Raw genomic sequence first — 21,214 nt, forward strand, 5'->3', positions numbered from 1 at the left:
TTTTCTACCAGGTCTTTGTACTCCACATAGTCCCCCGTCCTTTAGTAGGCACCTAAGAGACCTTGGACTTTACTCATTATTTCAGTAGCGAGAAGAAAGACTCTAATTGGTGGGTTATTTGTGATTAGGTTGGGGAACCCAGAGTGGCGCAACAGATAAAAAGGAAAGCTGAGATTCTTTTTCATTTATTTCTGTTTAAATTTCCTTATTGGGAGTTTTACATTTCATGGTACATAGTTACACGTCATTATTAACATATGTTGACAGGTAAGTCCAGGCAATTGAATGGCATCATTCCATCACGGAACAACCATCCAATCATATATTTTACATCACAGGTAAGAAACAGTGAGATGAGATGGGGACTACCCTTCAGGTGGTGAGATTCTTTTTCACTTAATGCTGATTGTTAGACCTGTTTTTTCAAGAACTGACGCCAGCTTTTTCTCGAGAATCATGCGCTCTTAATACCATTGAAAATTTGCCATTGGATATATACACATCCCACTTCAAAATTGTCGTGAGGGATTTGGACTGACCTTTACATCAGTGCTCTTTATCTGAACTGACCTCGATCTATTAATGATAGCCCCGCAATTCACATAAACGGCGCTATTTTCATCTCCACAAATAAAATCAAGCGTGTTGAATTGAGCTATAAAAGGGTATTTCGTTATTTGCAAAATGCATTGTCCTGAAGATGGTCTGATGGACTGACGCCTCACAAGACCGAAACGTCGACTTTTCCATCTGTTTCCGAAATATTCACTACATTCAATTGACCATTATTCTCATCAAGAGATATGTCATTGCTGATTTTACCGGAATAGATGTTTTGTTCATGAATTGTAGGATTATTTTGTTTTCACCTTCTTCATGATCTTTTGCTGAATTAAATATTCATTTGTACTCCTTTTTAACTTGATTTTTCTATAAATAATGTTGTATTTTTTACAAAAAGATGCTCCTGTGTTTTATGTTTTTCTTGTTCTTTACTATTCAAGCTCATTAATTGATGTTGTCAGATGACAAATTGGGTGGATGTTCCAATTGGACTCACTCCTAAAGGATTTTTGGAATAACTAATCATTAGTTTTTGTTGAAATAAAATCCCTTGTAGGCATTCTTTACCTGTTATTGATTGTTAGACCTGGCATCATTGGCGTGGGTTTCCCCTGTATTTTTGCCTTTGCCTCCTGTTATTTTGCTGAGTGTTGGACATCGTTTTGGCTGGTCTAGATGCTTTGGGCTCCTTTGCCACTGATGTTCAGTGCCAAAGTGCAAGTACTCCCTGTAAATTGTTGTTATGGATTAGTGATTCCATGATTGACATATTTGATTTACTAGTCAGTCCGTAGTACAGTGCACTGTGTGCCCAGGGCCTGTAAATCAAATGCTGCTAGTGGGCCTGCAACACTGATTGGGCCACCCACATAAACAGTCTGCAAATGTAACTCAGACCTGACACTGCAGTGTCTGTGCGCAATTTGGTACTGCCATGTCGACTTGGCAAGTGCACCCACTTGCTAGGCCCTAATCTTCCCTTTTCTTACATGTTAGTCACCCCTAAGATAGCCCCAAGGGACCCCTGTGGGCAGGGTGTGGTGCATGTGAAAGGTAAGACATGCCCCGATGTGTGTGGCATGTCCTTATAGTGAAATACTGCCAATTTAGTTTTTCGCTATTGAAAGGCCATCTGTCCCATAGGATAGAATGGGAGTTTATTTATAGCATCCTATAAATATAACTTACCATTGGGACAAGATAGGTAAGGGAAGTTTAGTATGCTTGAACTCAGAATGTTCTGATGCATTTTTTAGTAAGGGTGTTTTTTACATTCTGGGTTTGAAAATACCACTTTTAGAAAGTAGGTATTTTGCTTAGCCATCCGGTGTGCCTCTGCTAGGTTGTGTATTGACTGTGTGGCTTTGGAGTGACTGGGGCTGTTGATGTGCATTCTGTTTAGACAGCCACTTGGGGGGATTAGGTGTGTCCTGCCTTTGCAGGGTGAGTCTGGGCTGGGTTGAATAGAACTGGGCTGCATTTAGAGTAGGGGAGGAGATTTCCTTTTCACCTGAATGGGCCTGGTCTGCCTTACACAATGCTGTTCACCTCCTGCCAGGAATCTGCACCAGATAGGACAGAACTGGTTTTGAATGAGCACAGGGCTTTTCTGCCACCAGAGAACAAAGGATTTTGCTGTATAAATATTGGGGCCCGGACTCCAGAACTTCAGATTACTTTGGACTTCAAGAGGAACCTCTGCCAAGGAGAAGAGCTGGAAGAAACTGGAGTAGTACTGCTGTTAGCTGTGTGCTCTCTGGGGTTGGCCTGCAGTAGCTGTTTCTGCCAAGGAGAGGAACTGTGCGTGTCTCCTGCTTGAGAAGTGTCTCCATGGACTTGAAAGTGAGTCTTGCCACCTGTTCACGAGGTCTCAGGAACAGCAAACACCTCACCATCCTTCTAGGCACCGTCTCTGGAACCTCTGGTTTCAGTGACCACAGAAGAAAAGGGCAACCGACTCTGCAACCGAGTCTGTCGCAGTATTTCGTGTCCTGAAGGCCCCGCAGAAGGCACCACCACACTTCGCACCGCATCCTTGGTCTCACAACACCGTCTGGACGATCATCACCGAGCCGTTGCTTGCACCGCGTCCTGTGGGCACCGCAGTCCGCACCACCTCATCTCACCCTGCCTGGACATCATCGACAAAGTTGCTGCCCGACCGGCACCTCAACCTGCCAGCACTGCATGGAGCTCCGACTCAACCTGCACCATAAGCCTTGGGCTCACCAACGCCGTCTGGATGATCATCACCGAACTGCTGCCTGCACCGCATCTAGAGGGCACCACACCCTGCACCACTTCAATTTGTTTGCAACGCAACCGCGATGGTTACCCGCGACCGACTCGCACCTACGTGTCGGCCTCAACAAGTAAAGGTAGTGTTCACGAGTCTTTCAACGCTTTAGCTGGCTGGTACCAACGCGCTTTATTGGAACTGTTAGACTTTGCTTTTTCAGCATCGAGGTAGCCCCGGATGGAGCTATTGACTCGGAAGAACTGTGTTTCTCAGCTATTTCTGCAACTTAAAGGTTTTCTTGCAAAGTAACTATTTTGACAGTCTTGTATTGTGGATTTTTATCTTATTTGGTCTTGTTTTGGTTTATATAAAGATTAGTTATTTTTCAAAACTGGTGTGGAGTCCATTTGTAGTGTTTCACTGTATTACTGTATGTGTTCACAAATGCTTTACACACTGCCTCTGAGATAGGTCTGTCTGCTCGTGCCAAGCTACCAAGTGGTTGAGCAGGGGTTATTTTAGAAGTGTATCCCCCTTACCCTGACTAGGAAGGAGGGTCCCTTCTTGGACAAAGGTACCTGCCTCTGCCAATTAGAGACCCCCATTTCTAACACTGATGTAATACAAATATATGCAAATATGATATTAAGTTTAGTGTGCATGTGAGTGCTTAGCTATGTGAGTGAAGCAAGCACAAGAAGATGATGGCTGGAGAACTGAAACTTTTCAGACACTCACTCCCAGTCACTATTGGAGCTGGAATGAATCTGTCATCGTTCTTTAGCTCAGTTCACCACCCCAGTTCGGACCCAGCCATATGCAAATCAGTCTTGACCCTGTTCCTCATGGGAACAGTCCAGCCCGAACTGCCTAGCCAGTTCTTCTATTGACCGGAAACTAGCATCCTGGTACCGGTTTCAGGGTAACACCTCTCATCAGCCAGGCTAGCTTGAATCCAGTGGCAAAGTGAGCAAGGGACCCACGTCTATCCATATCCTGCCAAATTAGGGCAAACAAAGCAAACACAAGGAGATGATGGAAGGAACGCTAAAACCTTTCAGACACTCACCCCCAGTCACCATTAGATCTGGGTTGAATCCATCATCGTTCTTTAGCTCACTTCGCCATCCCAGTTCAGACCAAGCCATATGCAAATCAGTCTTGACCCAGTTCCTCATGGGAACAGTCCAGCCAAAACTGCCAAGCCAGGTCTTCCCTGGACAGGAAACAAGCATCCTGGGACCGGTTTCGGGGTAACACCCCTCATCATCCAGGTGTCAAGACTAATTTGCATATGGCTGGGTCTGAACTTGAGTGGCGAAGTGAGCTAAAGAGCAATGATGGATTCAACCAGATCTTTGACTGAGAGTGAGTGTCTGAAAAGTTTCAGCGCTCCGTCCATCATCACTTGTGTATGCTTAGTTACGTGAGTGGTCAGGAACTTATGCTGATGGTGTGGTTCCCCAAAATATATAACGTCCATATGGTTGTAGGGTTAAATATTAACTTGTGCTAGTTCTCAGTTAAGGTCACCTAATCAGATTCCCACCTTCATCTATAGTTCATTGAAAAGCGAAGCACAGGTATCTGGCTTCAATTATCATAAATCTATAAAGTTGGCAATAGTAATATCTGTTGTTTATAGTGCTTAGAAATGGCAAAAATGCTGTGTTTATTGCTATTAAGCACATATTATTATTATCCTTAGTATTATTGTTATTAATATTAGTAGTAGTAGTAGTAGTACATCATTCTTATTATTATTCAAGAGAAAAGTGAAGACTGAACTGACAACAAACAGTAGTCGTACCCCCGTTGCCTACCCCCTGCAATGGAACTTTCTTGGGTGCCTGAGGAATAAAAGGAGTTAGGATCAATTTCAATTTATGATTATAGTGTAACCCATTTGATCTCACAGTAAAGGTCAGAGTCAATAAGTGAGATTAAGTATGGACGTATTACAAATTCAGAGCCAAAGTAATATAAATCAGTCTTAGAAAGATAGTATAAAATACAGACTCACCCACGGAAAGCTAAATCTGTGCACAAAATGTATCCTCAATAATAGAGAGCAAATGAGAAATTTAGTAGCCACAGTATAAAGGATAAGAAATAAAGTCTGATTGTTAGATTGAAAGTTTCAGTCCTCGTGCATATGATGCATGAAGGAATAAGCTACGCTAATTAATGCTAGATGAGGAGAACCCTAATTTGATCCAATAAAGTAGAAAGGTGTCAGCATAGCAGAGCTTCTGTAGAATTTCTTCAAATAAAGAATATTGTACTGCATAAAGCCACACAACAGAAATATCTCAAAGAGGTCTGTAACTCTCCAAGTCTGAAAGGAATCTGAACGAAGCTGAAGTGTGTTGTTCAATTATACCCACAGAAAGAACCTTCTAGAATCCCATATCAAAGGTCTCATTAATGTCCATCTCCAAACAATACTTTTTGGCAGCTACACTTACGACTCCCTTCTTTGATCCATGTGTTCAGAATGTCCTTGGATTTCCCTCATCTCCTTATTCTGCACAGACAGTAGTTTGTTAGTCTTATCGTCTTTGTCAAGAGTAATTGTAATTGTAATTGTAACAGTATTTATTGAGCGCGGTTGCTGCCCGCAGGCGTCCAAGCGCTGGATAGAGGGAAAGTGACTGAGGGAGCTTAAGGTACATAGGATTGAACAAACAACAGTGTCTTTAGGTTTTTCCGGAATGCAAGAAGGTCAGGGTTGGAGCGGAGTGTGATGGGAAGAGCATTCCATAGCCTAGCGGTGTTCAAAGAAAACAGCCTGCCTCCAGACCTAGCTCGCTTCACCCTAGGTACAACGGCCAGGAATGCCTCCGAAGACCGGAGGTTCCTTTTAGGATGGTAGGGGGTAACCAAGCCAGTGTTTATGGCAGGTCCCGTCTTCCAAAAGGTGCGATGTGCCAAGCATAGCGCCTTGAAGGACACTCTCTGCTTCACTGGCAGCCAGTGGAGGCTCTTCAGAGCAGGTCTGGCCGACTGGGTCCGTGGAATTTTCAGCAAAGTGCGTGCTGCACAGTTCTGAACAATTTGCAATTTCCTGAGGGTCATCTCCGGGGCCCCCAAGTATAAAGCGTTATTTGAGTCCAGGCGAGATTGAATCAGACCTTGGACTGCCACCTTTTTGGCCTCTAGGGGAAGTAACGGGAGCACCTTCCTCAGAATTCTGAGTAGGCCAAGGCAGGTGGCGGACAGCTTCTTGGCCTGGGTGGAGAAGGAAAGTTTGTTATCTAGCCATACTCCCAGGCTTTTAACACTTTCTTTGTGAGTGGGCGGGGGACCCAGGGCACTGGGCCATAGGGAGGTGAAAGACACAGGAGAAGTTGGTCCCAGGAGCATGAGCTCCGTCTTTTCACCATTCAGCTTAAGGGAGGAGTTGGTCATCCATCCCTTCACGTCCACTAGGCAGTTTAACAGGTCTGCTGCGGAGTGAGTATTGTTCTCCGTTGCCAGCGAGACCACAAGCTGGGTGTCGTCGGCATATGACACGATTTTAATGTCATACGGTTCGACAACACCCGCCAGCGGCCTCATGTAGACGTTGAACAACACAGGGCTCAAGGAAGAGCCCTGTGGCACTCCGCAGCTCAAGGGTTTCCTGGAGGATACTGTCTTTCCATCGAAGATCTGAAACGACCTCCCAGACAGAAAGGACTCGAACCACCTTAAGGCGTCACCTGAGACCCCGATGTTATAGAGACGGTCTAGCAAGGTGGTATGGCTGACCGTATCGAAGGCGGCACTTAGGTCAAGGAGGATCACTGCCACTGATCCTCCCTGGTCTAGTATCCTTCTGGTTTCTTCGGTGACTGCCAATAAGGCGGTTTCAGTACCATGCTTTGGTCTGAAGCCTGTCTGGGAAGTATGTAGTAGAGAGTGGTCCTCCAGGAACTGGACCAGCTGCGCGTTTATGTGTTTCTCTAACACCTTGCTAACCCAAGGGAGAAGTGAAATGGGGCGATAACTGGCGTGGTCGTCTGGGTCTAGGCTGGGTTTTTTTAGCAGTGCCCGCACCATGGCCTGTTTCCAAGCCATGGGGACTGAACAAGCAGATATGGAGGTGTTAAGGAGGTCTAGAATTACGGGCAGGGTGGTTTTGCTGGCTCGCATAAGGATCTCTGGGGGGGCAGGATCACAAGGGGAACCCGACTTGACTTGTTGGGCCACCTTGCTTAAGGTGTCTAGATCCAGAGGATGGAAGTACTCAAGGGAGGGCTGGTCTGGGTGAGGGGGCGGTCTAGGGGGAGGTGAGATGCTCGAGTCCAGGGATATGGGTGCGATAGGGAATGTAGAGTAAATTTTTTGAACCTTTTCGTAGAAGAAGTCCGCGAGCTCGTTGCATTGGTCCTGGGTTTTAATGGGTGGAGGGGCCGTATTGACATTGGAGCACTGTTTTATAATTTGAAAGATTTCTTTTGGCTTGGATTTTGCTTCTAATATTTTCTCGGAGTAATGGGTTGCCTGGGCTGACCTGATTGCTTCTTTGTAGGATCTGATCGCCTCTTTGTAGGCAGTCTTCTTATCTGGGAGGAAGTCTAGGCGCCAAGCTCTCTCTCGTTGTCTGCAAATGCGTTTTGATTGTCTTAGAGAGTCGGAAAACCAGGGAGCGGATTTCTGTGATCTCTTCGCGAAGGACTTACGATGCGGAAGGATCGCGTCTAGCGAATGAGTGATCCAGCTCTCATAGTGGGTGTTTGCCACGTTGGGGTCTGGACAGGGTAGCGGGCGCGTGGAGTCTAGGTTGTTCATCCAGAGCTCTAGTGGGAGTTTTGACCAGTTCCTCCTGGTGGTGGTTTGGGGAGGTAGCTGGGGGGTCTTGTGTTTTACCCAGGAGAAAGGAATTAAGAAATGGTCTGACCATGGGAGGGGGATGGGTGGATCCACAGTTAGATTCAGACAGTTACTGAATATGGGGTCGAGTAAATTGCCTTTATCATGGGTCGGGGCAGCAACCAGTTGGAGCAGTTGGAGAGCTTCCAGGTCCTCTTGTAGTTCGTGAGCAATGTGGTCTGAGGGGGAGTTAAAGTGAAGGTTGAAATCACCCAAGATTGTGTGATTGGCAGAGGAAAGGATTCTTTGCGTTGTAATTTCTGGAAGAGACCTGTGAAACTCTTTTGCAGGCTCGGGGGGGCGATAGATTAGGGTGCCAGAAAAAGTGCTGTTGGCATGAAACTCTATACAGAATTCTGCACTCTCGCACTCAGGGATGGTTCCTGCTGTAAAACGGCATCGGTACTGGTCTTTTAAGATGATCGCCAGACCTCCGCCTCTCCCTAGCGGTCTATCCACTCTGAGGATATAATATCCTACGGGTAAGGCTTTTACCACGTCTGGCTCGGAGTGGGCAGTGAGCCACGTTTCTGTTAGGAATACCGCGTCCGTTCTTTCCTCCTCCAACAGCATGGAGATCTGTGTGCTGTGTTTAGGTAGGGAGCGGCAGTTGAGCGCGTACATACGGTACGTTAGAGCCGCGGTCAAGGGGGTTCGTAGAAAGAGTGTTTGCACCCTGAACATCGGGCAGGTAGCTCTGTGGGTCTGAAGGTATGAGGGCACTGGGGAGTAATAGTCCTGCCTATGCTATGTAAGGTCGTCGAGCTGTAGATTCTGCTCTGGGTAAGGCAGGAGCCAGGGGTCATGGCCCCGGGTCCCGGCTGGTCGCGGACGGGCGCAGACGGGCTTGCCTTAGGCGCGCCTTCGGCGCGCAAACGGCGCTCCCGCTGCGCTCGTCCGCTGCGCTTCCTGTGGATGCACATATTTGACCAGAGGGGGGTGTGGCCTAAGTGGGCGTGGTCAGCGTGCACGCCTCGTCTGATGGCGGCCGCTGGGGCTGATGAGGAGCGTCAACAGCGTTTAGAGCAGCTGTGCGCTAATTTCCATCAAGTCCTGGCGTTGGTGCAGTTTAAAAACAGCACGTTTAAGTGACACCACACAATTGTAAAAGTAAGCTTTTGTATTTAAAAACAATCAAGTATTTCTCAACACTCGTACCTCCAGCTCCCGGCTTTCCGCCTCAGGAACTGGGTCAACAAAAAGAGTACTCCTTTCCAACTTCCCCATCTCTTTCACACAATGTGCCTTTCTTTATTCATTAGCTCATGAAACTGCACCTGCAGAGGAGAGAAAAACATTGTACTCGAAGCAAATATGCATGTTGAAGGTTAAAACATTCAGAAATCTAAATGCTTAAGGCCTTTGGTAAATTTAGTATAGTAAGGATCTCAATACACATGTGATTACAGATACATAGGCAGTCACATTATAAATGCTAAATGCTATTCAAATAGACACATTTCCCGTTATATGATCGATGCAATCTGTTTTTTAAATGAGTATGCGTATCCATAAGGATTAACAATGTAATTCAGGCCAAACATACGCAGATATATATGAGAGCTACAATTCCTTGTTACTGTAAAGGAAAACGTTAATGCACACACACATATACATGTCAAGATTACATGATGAATGCACTTTCTATATTGGTTCAAGTGCACTACGCCTCATTAATCATATTAGGGCACAAGAATGCATAAGGACATAAGTAGACATATATGTGGCCTACTCAATTATGAAATAGTGGAGCGAAAATTCCGCTGCTCCAGAACCATTTATTATTGACTGGTGGCATTGGCAGGTGGCTAACCTACTTTGCAATCAGATAAGTCACCAGAGTCACCCTCAGAAGCTCTGTTTTCTGTGGATGGTTGGAAAGGCAAATCAAGTCTCTAATCCCTCACAACAGAGAGAACGATCTGGTGCCTGTCTAGGTGTAGGTGCCATATAACTGGTGTTTGGTACATCGAGGCTAACCAACCAACGGCTGACACTTGAGCAATAGATAATCGAAAGATATCCATGGAGTCTGCATTATGCAGTGACTCTGACTGGAAAGGGTTGTCAGTACCCCGTCATCAGACTGCAAAGAAGAAGAGGGACCATAGAGACCACAAAGATTCCAATGTGATGATATGCACATTTTATTTGCTGCTTTCACATATTTGCCGTCAATTCTTGCTGCTTTTCCTGCTTCTGCAAGAAATCCTTGCTTTTGCTTTGCACAATGTTATGTCCTTAGTTTTCTATTTCTCTGGTAATCATTTTTCGAGGTTTTTTTCTGGGTTAGTGGGTTGTAAGAAATCAATGAAAGAAAATATAAAATATATGTCGAGCTTAAATTCCATGCCAAGTTTATATAAAAAGAGAAAACAACTCAATATGTTAAGTCAAACTAAAATAAGGGACATTTTGCAAGGGATTCGGAAAAATAAAATAAACGAAAGAAGAAATGTCAATGGAAACAGGGAAAATAACCAAATTGGACATATTGTACCTAGTCACCTCAATCTGCCAACAAATGCATGCACACTTTTGGATTGAAGTTGGTGATTTACAAATACATTTGCAGGGTCATTTGTTTATGCTGCAGGGTATTTTTTATTTCTGCGTAGATGGGAGCATTTACCTCAGGGTGAATGTCCTTTTGGGTATGTTTTCCGTTCCACATCTCTACTTGTTGCTTATTTTTCGTACTTACTTATAAAGTTATCTTTCCTTTAGTTTGCATAAACTTGGCATGGAATTTAAGTTCTGCATTTATTTAACTGTATGTTTCTTTGATTGAATTGCTACGTTAACCCTCTTATAAACATATTTTCACATTTCCTTATTGTTCAGTACAACCTATCCAAGGTGACCGATATTTCCTTCAATTAAACTGGTTTACCTTTAAGGGATCCTCTCTCTGGGGAGTGTGGGAACTCAGCCACCGCTCACATCAAAAGGTTGTGGCGTCTCTCTCCATAGGGGCGAAAAAATGAATAGGAAAAATAATATTAAGAGAACAAAGAAAACAAAGCAGGAAGAGGATGTAGGAGAGGAGTGAGAAGAGGAAGCAGAAGAGGAAAATGAGGGAGAAGGGACTATTGCTTATTAATGTAACAGAAACCGAATTGATTCTAGGTGCTTTATATAGAAACAGAAATATAAATTATACTACTTATCATACGCATTTTATTGTGTTGAAGTGCTTGAAGAAGTGGCACATATGCACCTAAAGCTGAGGCAATGCAACGACTGACAGACACCACCAGCAGTACACTTACATCTAAAACCCTTGAACAGCTGCTTGTCGACAGTGAAATATTGTGCACAGAAGCAGCTCTCGCGCATAGTAACTTACTGAATTTACAATGTGTTTCTTCACAGACGCAGAGGTGCTGTATCTGAACATGACAGCTTTCACTGAAGGCCGGCTCCACGCATCTTTTTGGGTTGTTGACAGAAAACACATATACATCGGGAGTGCTGGTTTAGACCGACAATCACTAGGACAGGTTGGTGTGCTAAATGCAAATATTACAATCAACTCCATCCTTAATGAAATCATGGAAATGCTCTATTACATTCAATGTCTGTAAATTGACTGTTACTCTTTTTTTTATTGAGGCTGTAAAGCTGGCTTTGATGGAGGGAGAAGAGCCTGTGAGCTCTGATTAAGTCACTGTACAAAAAAATGATTACTAATCAAGCCAATAAATTGGCCATCTAAACCACCCTTTGAAATTTTGAATATTTAATATTTGTGCAGGTTGTGTAGGGAGCTCGCATATCAAGACTGATTGCTGTCATGGCTCTGACAGTTCGGCTAATGGCTCCAGGTGCCCCTTCCACCTACCCTACCTTTGTCTGTCGTGCTTATGCTTGTTGTGGTTGCCAAAGTCCCTGAGAGCCTCTATCTATAGCCCATGTTTCCATCCGCATGGGCTCCCTTAGCCTCATTGCAGATTTAGATAACCCTTTTCATTTTGTAATGCCCACTCCCTTCACTCCAACAGCTTCAGGAAGTGATATATAGCAGCACCAGTGGCCCTAACTAAAGACACCGAAGCTGACAGGGATGAGTGAGCTTCCTGTGGTCAAGTTAAGAGTTGTGGTTCATACCCTGGAATAGTGTCCCATCAGCTTGAGCTATGCAAAATGTTTATGCAGACCCCAGAAGACAATCCAAATAACCCTATACCCATTAAAGGCGCATCAACTGAGGTTTCTTTGTACAGAAAATGAAGATCAAACACCTCTTGTTAATATCTTCTAGTTATTTCTTGAATATTCAGCAGTCTTCCCTTCCATATCCTGTACATTAGGTACTATTGGTACATGGGTATTCTTAGATCTGTCTGACATCAAGCTTTGTACACAGCCATGTACTAGTCCATCCACAGATACTGGTTCTCTCTGATATCTTCTAAAGTGTCATTCTGGAGATCCAACTTGAGGTATTTACACATGACTCATTCCTCATTTAATCTCCAGTTTCCTGATTTGACAAAACTCATCCTCAAGGTATAGATTGTCTTCCACTTCCTAGATTTATCTGAACAGTAGATGCACATACATTTTAAGTCTTAGCTACACACAGCTTTTGCTGGCTGTTGGACAGACCTATTATTTCTAATTTGCATATGCCTGTGTTATAATCTTCCTCTGAGGGACTGCTCAAAAAGCGAGGGGATAGTGTATACACCTATCTTTGTAATGGATCCACAGAGATAGACACCAGGTCATATTTAAGTCTTGGCAGCAACATGTAGTTTTTGGAATACATAACAAATACTTAGAGTAGGCTTCAGGCTAGTCCATTGTTCATGATTGGATGGCTTTGTTGTCTTATCTAAGTTGTCTCCTTTTGATTGACTGAATGGCTTTCCTCCCTGTTATTGTGCTTGTCCCACCAAAGAGTAGTTCACACTGTCAGTGTACTGAATGGTTGACTTGTATCCTTCCACAGCTGACACTGCTTGCACTTCGGGAACTACCTTTATTTTCTTTCTTTAAGCACTCCATGGGAGTGCTGGTCTGTTCTTGCTCTCTCTCCCATCTGCTGTTTAAACCTTCAATTTGCCCTAGCCCCTTGCTTTCGATGTTGCTTTTCCAACTCATCCATTGCCTCACCGACCCCTCCTCATTCTGCTCCTATATTTTTAAATATCTCCCATTCCAACTTCGCTACTCTTTTGGTCGCCCTGCTCTCTCCACTTGTCTCCACTTGTCTCCACTTGTCTCTCCTTTCCCCCATCCGTATCCCACTTATGTTTTGCAACCTTTTCCGACAGGCATGATTGACGGGCACCCTTTTTCAAATGGTTTTTACACTTTCAAGATGGCTGCTTGCAAGTACACAAGCAGCAAATAGATGACGGGCACCAAAAATGGGTTTGAATTATTGAATAGTTTGTATTATTTGAATAAACCTATTTAAAGATGGTCTATGCAGATGCACAGTTTTCAAAACTGTCGTAAAATCAATACCCCAATCTACTCATGCTTTGCTGCCGGCAGTCCACATTTAACCCCATGCATGTCTACAACCCATTGAAATTGAGTTGGTACATGTTGTGTGAGTCAAGTGTTTCCATGAACTGTGCAGCTGTTGACCAAGTTTACTTGGCAAATCTATGCAGATGTGGAGTTTTTTGTGCTTATATCTTTTTACAATGCATGCAAATTTGAGGCACGTAATTCCTGTTGTCAGACTGTAGAAGAATGGTGGCTTGATAGGTTTCATTTTGGGGCATTACCCGTGAAGCAGAGGGAATCACAAACTGGTATTGCACTTTATATATTATTACTAGTTACATTTGTAACTAGTTTAATGGATATTTGATGAATCTGAACATAGGTTGCATTTTTTGAAGGGCCACATTTCTTCCTATTTCTAGGTATATTGCTTTGCATTGAATTGTACAGTAGAAGGATACACTGATATGTCCATCAAAAATGTTAATACGTTAAGGGAAACTGGTTTGAAGCATTGAAAATCTAAAAAAGAGGAATGAGTTACAAAAAAGACAAGGATGGCTAACTTGATTGATTGATTGATTGATTAATTGGTTGACATAACTTCTGTAGAGTGTGCCACATACCCAATAGTGTCCTGGTGTTGGAGGTAAAAGAAGGAAAGATGGTTTATGATTGAAATATATGAATTTTCAATGATCTACAAAAATTGAGATGATATGGGTCTGCACAAATGGTAGGTGGAAGCTTGCTCCATGCCTGTGCAGTCAAGATCGAAAAGGACAGGCCACCTAAGTGCATTCTTGAAAACTAAGGGATTTCTACTTGATGGGAGAAACTGTAACGAAGAACCATCGAGTGGGAGTAACGTGAGAACAGAGATGTCATGTAATTATTTGGTGCCAAGGTACGCATATTTTATTTTTACATAGCACAAATCCTCAAAGAGGGAGCAATCATGTACCAGCAACCAAAGGAGTGAAGAAAGATGATGATAAATTGTATTCTATCTGTGGGGCCTTAAAAAAACTCTGCTAACTGCATTCTTGATCAGTTGTAGCCTGTCAAAGAGACAGTTGGACAGGCCAAGAAACAAAGTTACAATAATCTGTCCTTTACTGATGAGACAGTGTACTATAGTTATCCTACCTGAATGCAGTGGGAGGGGAAGAATGTTGCTCAAAACCCTCATTATAAAATTATTGGTGGCTCTAAGTTAATATGAGCCTCAAAAGAGAGTTTGGGGTCAAAACTTGCTCCCAGATTGTGGGCCTTGGCGGAGGATTGTGATAGACTCCTAATGACCCAGGCTACCAGTTTGAATTACAGAAGAGGCAATTGCCAAATAACCAGATCTCTGTCTAGTCAGTGTTGAGTCTTAAGGAATTGGTATTTATCCAGACAACCACAGAAGAAAGACACTTTGAATTGTTTGTTAAGGGCACCTTGCACTTCTTCCAATCACAAGATGATATATAGATCATCTGTTTATAAGTGGAATTGAAAGCCCAAGTAAGCAATAAGATCATCTAGAGGCGACACATATAGATTAAAAAGTGTAGGGCTCAATGAAGAGCCCTGTGGGATGGGATAACTCTAGAGTGGGTGTGCAGGGCCGAAGCCCAGGGCGCGCACCTTCAGAAGGGTACAAGATCTGGCTTCAGCAGTCTCTCTCTGACCTGTCTGCAAACCAAAGTGTGTTAAACACTCAACCCCATGTTCACATTTTGGCAGGTTTCCTTTTCATGGCCCTCCTTTCTTTTATCCCCCTCGCTTTCCTCTAGCCTTTCCATTTTTCCAACTTTCTGTTGATGGGAGAGAGGATACGCCAAATTTGGCTTTGCCCAGAGCGCTATCTGGCCAAAAGCCACCTCTACCTGCAGACCGCACAAGTAATGATTTTAACGGTGGAGCAATAATGAACAAGGGGCACAGCCTGCTTGTGCTCCTTTAAGAAGGATGAAAACCATCTGAAAACATTTCCTGTGAGGCTGGCAGTACAAGTCTGTCCAGGAGGGTAGCTTTGGAAACCCTATCAATTCAATTAGAACATGAGTGTTATTTGTTCTGGACAATTGAGCCGTGTGTCTATTTCTAGGGTAAAATACGTCTTTGCATCAAAAATTGATGCAAGGATGAATTTCACTGTTAACTATAGCAATAAAAGAAGGGTTTGCATTTTGTCTGATTATGTGTAATTCTGCATTGTTTCACTTATTTATCCTGAAATTTTGTGTAATTACTCCAAAGCAAATTACGCGAATTTGGCACAGATTGGGACAGGCATTTCACAGTTACTTAAATTTGGCAAGAAGGACTGGACCTGCATTACCACATTACATCAATCCACAGGGTTAAGATAATGTAATGCTTATATTACTTACTGGTAATCTTCATTACTCTGATTCTTCCTTACTCAATTCATAGGACGTTTTCCTTGCATACATATTCCATCCTTTAATTTGAATAATCCTGATTGTATATGTAACTTGTAAGCGTATAAATTCCATCATGTGTACCTTTTGTAACTTACTTGGTTCTATTGTAAAGCACTCTGACACCGTTGGGTAAAGCTCGCGCTGTGTACACTGCATTAAAAAATTAATAAATATAACATGATTAGAAAATATTGTAACTCCTGGCTGAGTTAGGTCGAGTCTATCTGTGTTGAATTTACTTCTCAACTGCTAAGAGCCACCAAGATGTTTAAAGTGAGTGTGTCTTAGAAAATGTGAGCCTAATGGACCAGGAAATGAAGGTAATACACACCTATGCATAAATATGTTGTGATTCACAAACAATATTAATGCATTTCTCGCTCTTAGTTGCATATTTACTTTACACCTGAATAATTCCTGTGCACGTCCTTCGGGAGAGCTGGACGAGTGCATGCATATTCGCTATTTTCATCAGATCTGTCAGAGTTTTAAATGTTCCCCTTTTCCTAAACCTAGGTATGCAGAATCTGTGCAATGTAAGGGTAACCCTTGTATGGGGTAATGGAAAGCATAGATTAAGGCATTATTAATTATGCATGGGGGACTGACACTTTATGTATCCGATCTCCGAGGCCCCCTCCACTGTTACTCATGGTAATCAATAGCATGTTACACCCTGCCCATTCCCATATGGTTTTACGTCATTGAATGTTTATTTATAAGCAAAAGAAGGAATTTAAAGAAAACCAGGTTGTGAAGGGTTCTTTTTACTCAGTAAGTAAAAATCACGTAGAAGGCTTGTGGCTATTAGGAGAGATGTTTAAAGGTATGAGGTAATTCTAACATGTAATCTGTGAGGCAGTAAGCGATGCTTTGCTGAAGTCAGTAGTGCTTTACTGTGGCCATAGCATGAGTTTTGACCTTTGCACTTTGGAATAAATGAGTGTATATGTGCTTAATAGTACAATACATCAAAAGAACTGTTATTGGGCCACATTGATTTTCACTGACATTCATAAGTATACATATTTCTACCTACATTTTAATCCTACATTCAAACATAAAGACTTTCTTTCCATTCCCCGCCTTGGGTCCCATTTACTAAGGAAACCGCTGTCGATTTGCTACAATCATCAAATGGTCCTCTGGACAGATGTGGATTAAAATAGTAGCAACGACTCAATAGCAGCAAAGGATACCAACAGCCATTCATTTGTTGTTTGACCAACATGACGTAAATCAATACAAATTTCCCAATGAAATATCAACTAATCACGAAGTTTAATCAATGAAGACCAATGTACTATGGTAGACAGCTCGGTCGGTATCCTAAATCACACATCCTCATCGGGGCCGTGCAACCAATGCTGAGAGACAGGTTTAAGAAAAGCTGTGAACAAGCCCTCCAGGCATGGATGAGAATCCTTGTTATAGCATAAACAACTTTTCTCTAAAGCCATTTCTAAAACAAAGCTTATGAATATCAGTCAATGCGGTTGTACACCATGAGCAATGTTTTATCTATTTGGAGCTTGGCAAATGATACCAAGGACCCAACAAGAATACGTCTGAGCTAGAAAAGACGGAGTTATTTGCTTAGCCAATACATTTTTGCATGCATGTGCGTGCTTGTCTGGAAATTTAGCAATAGGTTTTCTATCGCAGAAAGCGTATTACAAGATGGCCACTAATGCTTGCCTTTTCACTGTGATGCATGCACACGCATGCCCAGTGATGCTTGGCAGACATTTTTAATTTACCAAACATGGTAGGCAGCCATACTGCACCAGTAACTTAAAAGATTAAAAAAACTTTCAAAACTGTTTATGATGGCAAAAAAACTGGCGGCCCATCAGCACTTTTCAGCTTCTGGGCCCTGTCAAAAAAATGAAAACAATTGTTTTATACATGTAAAGAGAAACCTGGGGGCAGGAAGAGGAGAGCAAAATCAGAGTTTCCAGGGAATAACAAAAAAAGGAAACGAAAGTGCACGCCTGCGCAAAATAAAGAAAGTGTCTTGACATTTTTTTGAAGCTGCTGGGTCATTGTAAAAAAATGTGAGTAAATAAATATACAAGGAAAACTGTAAAATGGGACGGGGAGTGAAGTAGGGAATGGTGGAAAAGTGGAAAACTGAGAGCTTGGGGGAACAGAAAACAGCATGGAAACCCATGCACTCCTGCTGAGTGCTAAATGCATGAGTCTCTTCACGTCAGCAATAGAAAGATACAACTCATCCAATGAGAACACTGAAACAACATTGCTGCTGGGCGGGGCAAACACAAGAATAGGGAGGAGAGCCCACTGAATGAAAGCAGGCGCCAGAGATAGAAGATAAGGCCATCCACTCATGAGAAAGGAGCTGATCCAGATCCATTTTAAATATATGGTATTTATAGGGGGGGAAATTGGTCTTGCCAACAGACTGCTAAAGCTGTCTGTATACAAGCCCTCTTGTTATGGATTCCTTCACGAGTAATATTATAGCACAAATATTTGAAGAGTGTCTGAACAAGAACCAGGTTGTGAGGGAAAAGGTGCATTAGCAATGTTATTTTTTATCTTTAAATACTTTACCAGGGAATATGTTTTGGTCTTATTCACTCTGTTAGTAAGTTGGCCCATAGAAATGCCTTTTTAATTAAAAGGACTCAACGGCTTGTTTAGAACTACTTGGGTTATAAGCAAATGTACATTTTGAGTATGCTTTAGGCATAGATCAACCGTTATATTCCTACAATAGTGACTGAAAGTCCAAACGTCCAACAATATTGTTCCAGAAAAAGAACCATTATCTTAAGTCCGCAATGTGCCTTTCTATAAATAGGCCACATAAGTAGTTATTTATTCCCCGTCCTTGCTCAGGGACCCACATGCAACACCAACATGTATCTCTGCAGTGTTCTACAACATGTGAGGGGCAGTGAACACAAAACACAGTTCCAACTATATGCTTTAAGAAAATATACCATTAAGATTAGTAAACAAACAAATTCGGAAAACCCAGATCTGTGACTGGGGTGAAAGTTTGATTTGTTTAGCCTTCCTTCCATCATTTGTTCTTTTTGCTTTTGTCAGTCTAAGTGTTAAGGGTATGCCCAGACATAGGTCCCGTGCTCACTGTGCCCTTGCATTCAAGCTAGGCTGGCTGATGAGGGGTAATACCCCGAATCCAGTCACAGGATGCTTGTTCCCAATCCAGGGAGGACCTTGCCTGGCAGTTCGGGCTGGACTGTTCGTATGGGTTGCAGAGTCAAGACTGATTTGCATATGGCTGGGTCCAAAATGGGGTGGCAAGGTGATTTAAAAAAGATGGATTAAACCCAGATTTTTGACAGAGGGTGAATGTTTGATTCGTTCAGCCTTCCGTCCATCGTTTGCTCTTTTTGCTTTACATGCAAACGTAGCAGAGCTGATTCCTCACAGTTGAGCATTATTGATTACCTTCATCTTACACATAAGGAAAGAGTAAGAGTGAGAAGACACAATAATTACTAACATTGTAGTTTGTCAGTCAACAAGGTATTTCTTGTATAAGACAAAATTTGCAGAATGCTATAATACATTTCTTGATTCGAACCTTTTATTGTAAATTTCTGTGACCTTCTTCTGCTAACATTTTGCATTATCATAGAGTCGCATCTTTTAATATATCCAGTTACCAGAAACAAATGCTCAATATGAGAAACACTACAGCGTATAATCTATATAATATAGGCAAATTGTCATATGGGGTCACATTTCGATCAAAAGTTAATTTTTTAACAATTGGCTAATGATGCGGTCAGAACCAGTCAAATTCAACATCTCTAAGCCATCCCCTAAACCCCAAAAGTTGTATAATTCCAAATGATCTGATGATAAGACTTCAGGCTGTAGCATTTTTATCAGGATTTAGTTGGTATTTTGAAAGGGAGCTGTTGTAGTGTATTTTAATAGAAAGATGGTGACCTTTAAATTATTCAGTACATTGGACTGTAATTTTTTATTTGAAAATATTTGATTTTAAATGTAGCTACTCTTCCCCATCGGTAGTCAGACACTAGATAATTTCTATTCAAAGTTCAGTCCTGCAATATTTAGGGGTTATCATTGAACTCGTCACTATATCTTGAAGCATTATTAAATATTATGTTAACTGCAATTTTACTGTGGAGGATTTCATATCTTTTTAATAGATCAATTACTATTCTAACTTCAGTTCTGGAATATTTAGGGAACTTGCTTTCCACAGATCCTTGGCACAGTAGTCACTACTAACGTATTCTGAAACTATTTTTTTGGGTCAAATCAGTTTTCAGTACCTTTGCTTTACTACCAACACTCTTAAAACAGGATTTTTGAATGGCGGTAGTCTACGGTGTAAACGTTTGGTATGGTATTTCAATGTATCACCATACTACACAAAGTAAAATGCATATGTAGAGAGTGACTGGACCATCAATTGTCACTGTGTTTAACTGCAGCGGTGATCTTAAAAACACTGATAGCGCTAGCAACCACACCACTCAATAAATTAAATTTGGAAAAAACCTTTTCTTTCTTAAAAAACATAAATAGCCATATAAGTCATTAATGCCTTGTATGTCTTGAATTGGATTATTGAATGATTTATCTCCCTATGTTTTCTCCTACTGATTTACGGATTGAAAAAGAGTAGTACTTTTACATTGAATTCAATCGCCTGTTATATGTGCGATTAATTATAGGCTGCTTTTATAAAAGTATATGGGTGCATCCTTCGTGAAATACAGGCTATTATAAGTATGTTGCACATAATTAAATATAGTTCTCTAACTTAATTTAGATAAGGGACAAAAGTGATTTCAAAAGTGATTTCAATTGTATATGCTTTCAACTAGCAACCCCTTACCAAGCATACATGGATTATGAGCACATGTAAACAAAATTATAACAAACTATATAAGCAATAGGCTATACTCAGGTTATAAATAAAGATATCTATGTATGTCTAATATATTTCCAAATTCCACCAATTCATAATATTATTGAATCTGAAAAGCTCCTATTTGCAACACCAAAACGTATTTACCAAAAATGTCAGTGAGGTGAGAAAGCGTGCTCGGTGCTCAGGCAAAAAGTTAAACACATGTGCAAATACATTAATTTATATGTATCATGTTAAACTTGGCCCTCTCTGCAGGATTACCCCAAAACCTTTTGCCTTCACCCCTCCTATTGTTGCGGGATTCGTGTTTGTTGGCCTTAATACTAGTCTGTATACTGAACCACTGCAAACCAGTGCTAAAGGGCTTGTGCTCTGTCCCTAAAGTGTATTAAAATTGACTTACACCTGATTGGCATATTTAATTTACTTATAAGTCCCTTGTAAAGTGCCATACCATATACCCAAGGCCTGTAAATTAAATACTCCACAAGACTGTTTTGCTGCACTTGGAAGGATGGCTTTGGTGCCTGGAGCCTGCCTTGAACCCTCAGAGGCCTGCCCTGTTACTTCAGCCCTGTTTCACTGCCTGAACTAAGAACTATCATAGTGACTCCAAGGCCTTAGGGACCTATAAGGCTGCAACCATCTTGAACCTGACATGAACCCACTCTGAGTGAGTCGTAACCCCCAAGCAATGCCCCTCCAGTACTGGAACCATGGTGGTGGTGTTCAAGGTGCCCA

At 42.2% G+C, this 21,214-nt stretch overlaps 1 protein-coding gene across 3 annotated transcripts in view; it reads left to right on the forward strand.

Moving 5' to 3' along the window:
- PLD5 (phospholipase D family member 5) overlaps positions 1–21,214 on the forward strand; it is a 1,783,935-nt gene that overhangs the window by 1,073,900 nt on the left and 688,821 nt on the right. For all 3 annotated transcript variants that reach the window (XM_085611414.1, XM_085611415.1, XM_085611413.1), the window contains exon 5: positions 11,036–11,163. In XM_085611414.1, coding sequence (XP_085467540.1) covers positions 11,036–11,163 — 128 coding nt within the window. The remainder of the gene's footprint in view (positions 1–11,035; positions 11,164–21,214) is intronic.

This window comes from Triturus cristatus, chromosome 6 (genome assembly GCF_964204655.1).
Source record: "Triturus cristatus chromosome 6, aTriCri1.1, whole genome shotgun sequence".
NCBI classification, from domain to species: Eukaryota; Metazoa; Chordata; class Amphibia; order Caudata; family Salamandridae; genus Triturus; species Triturus cristatus.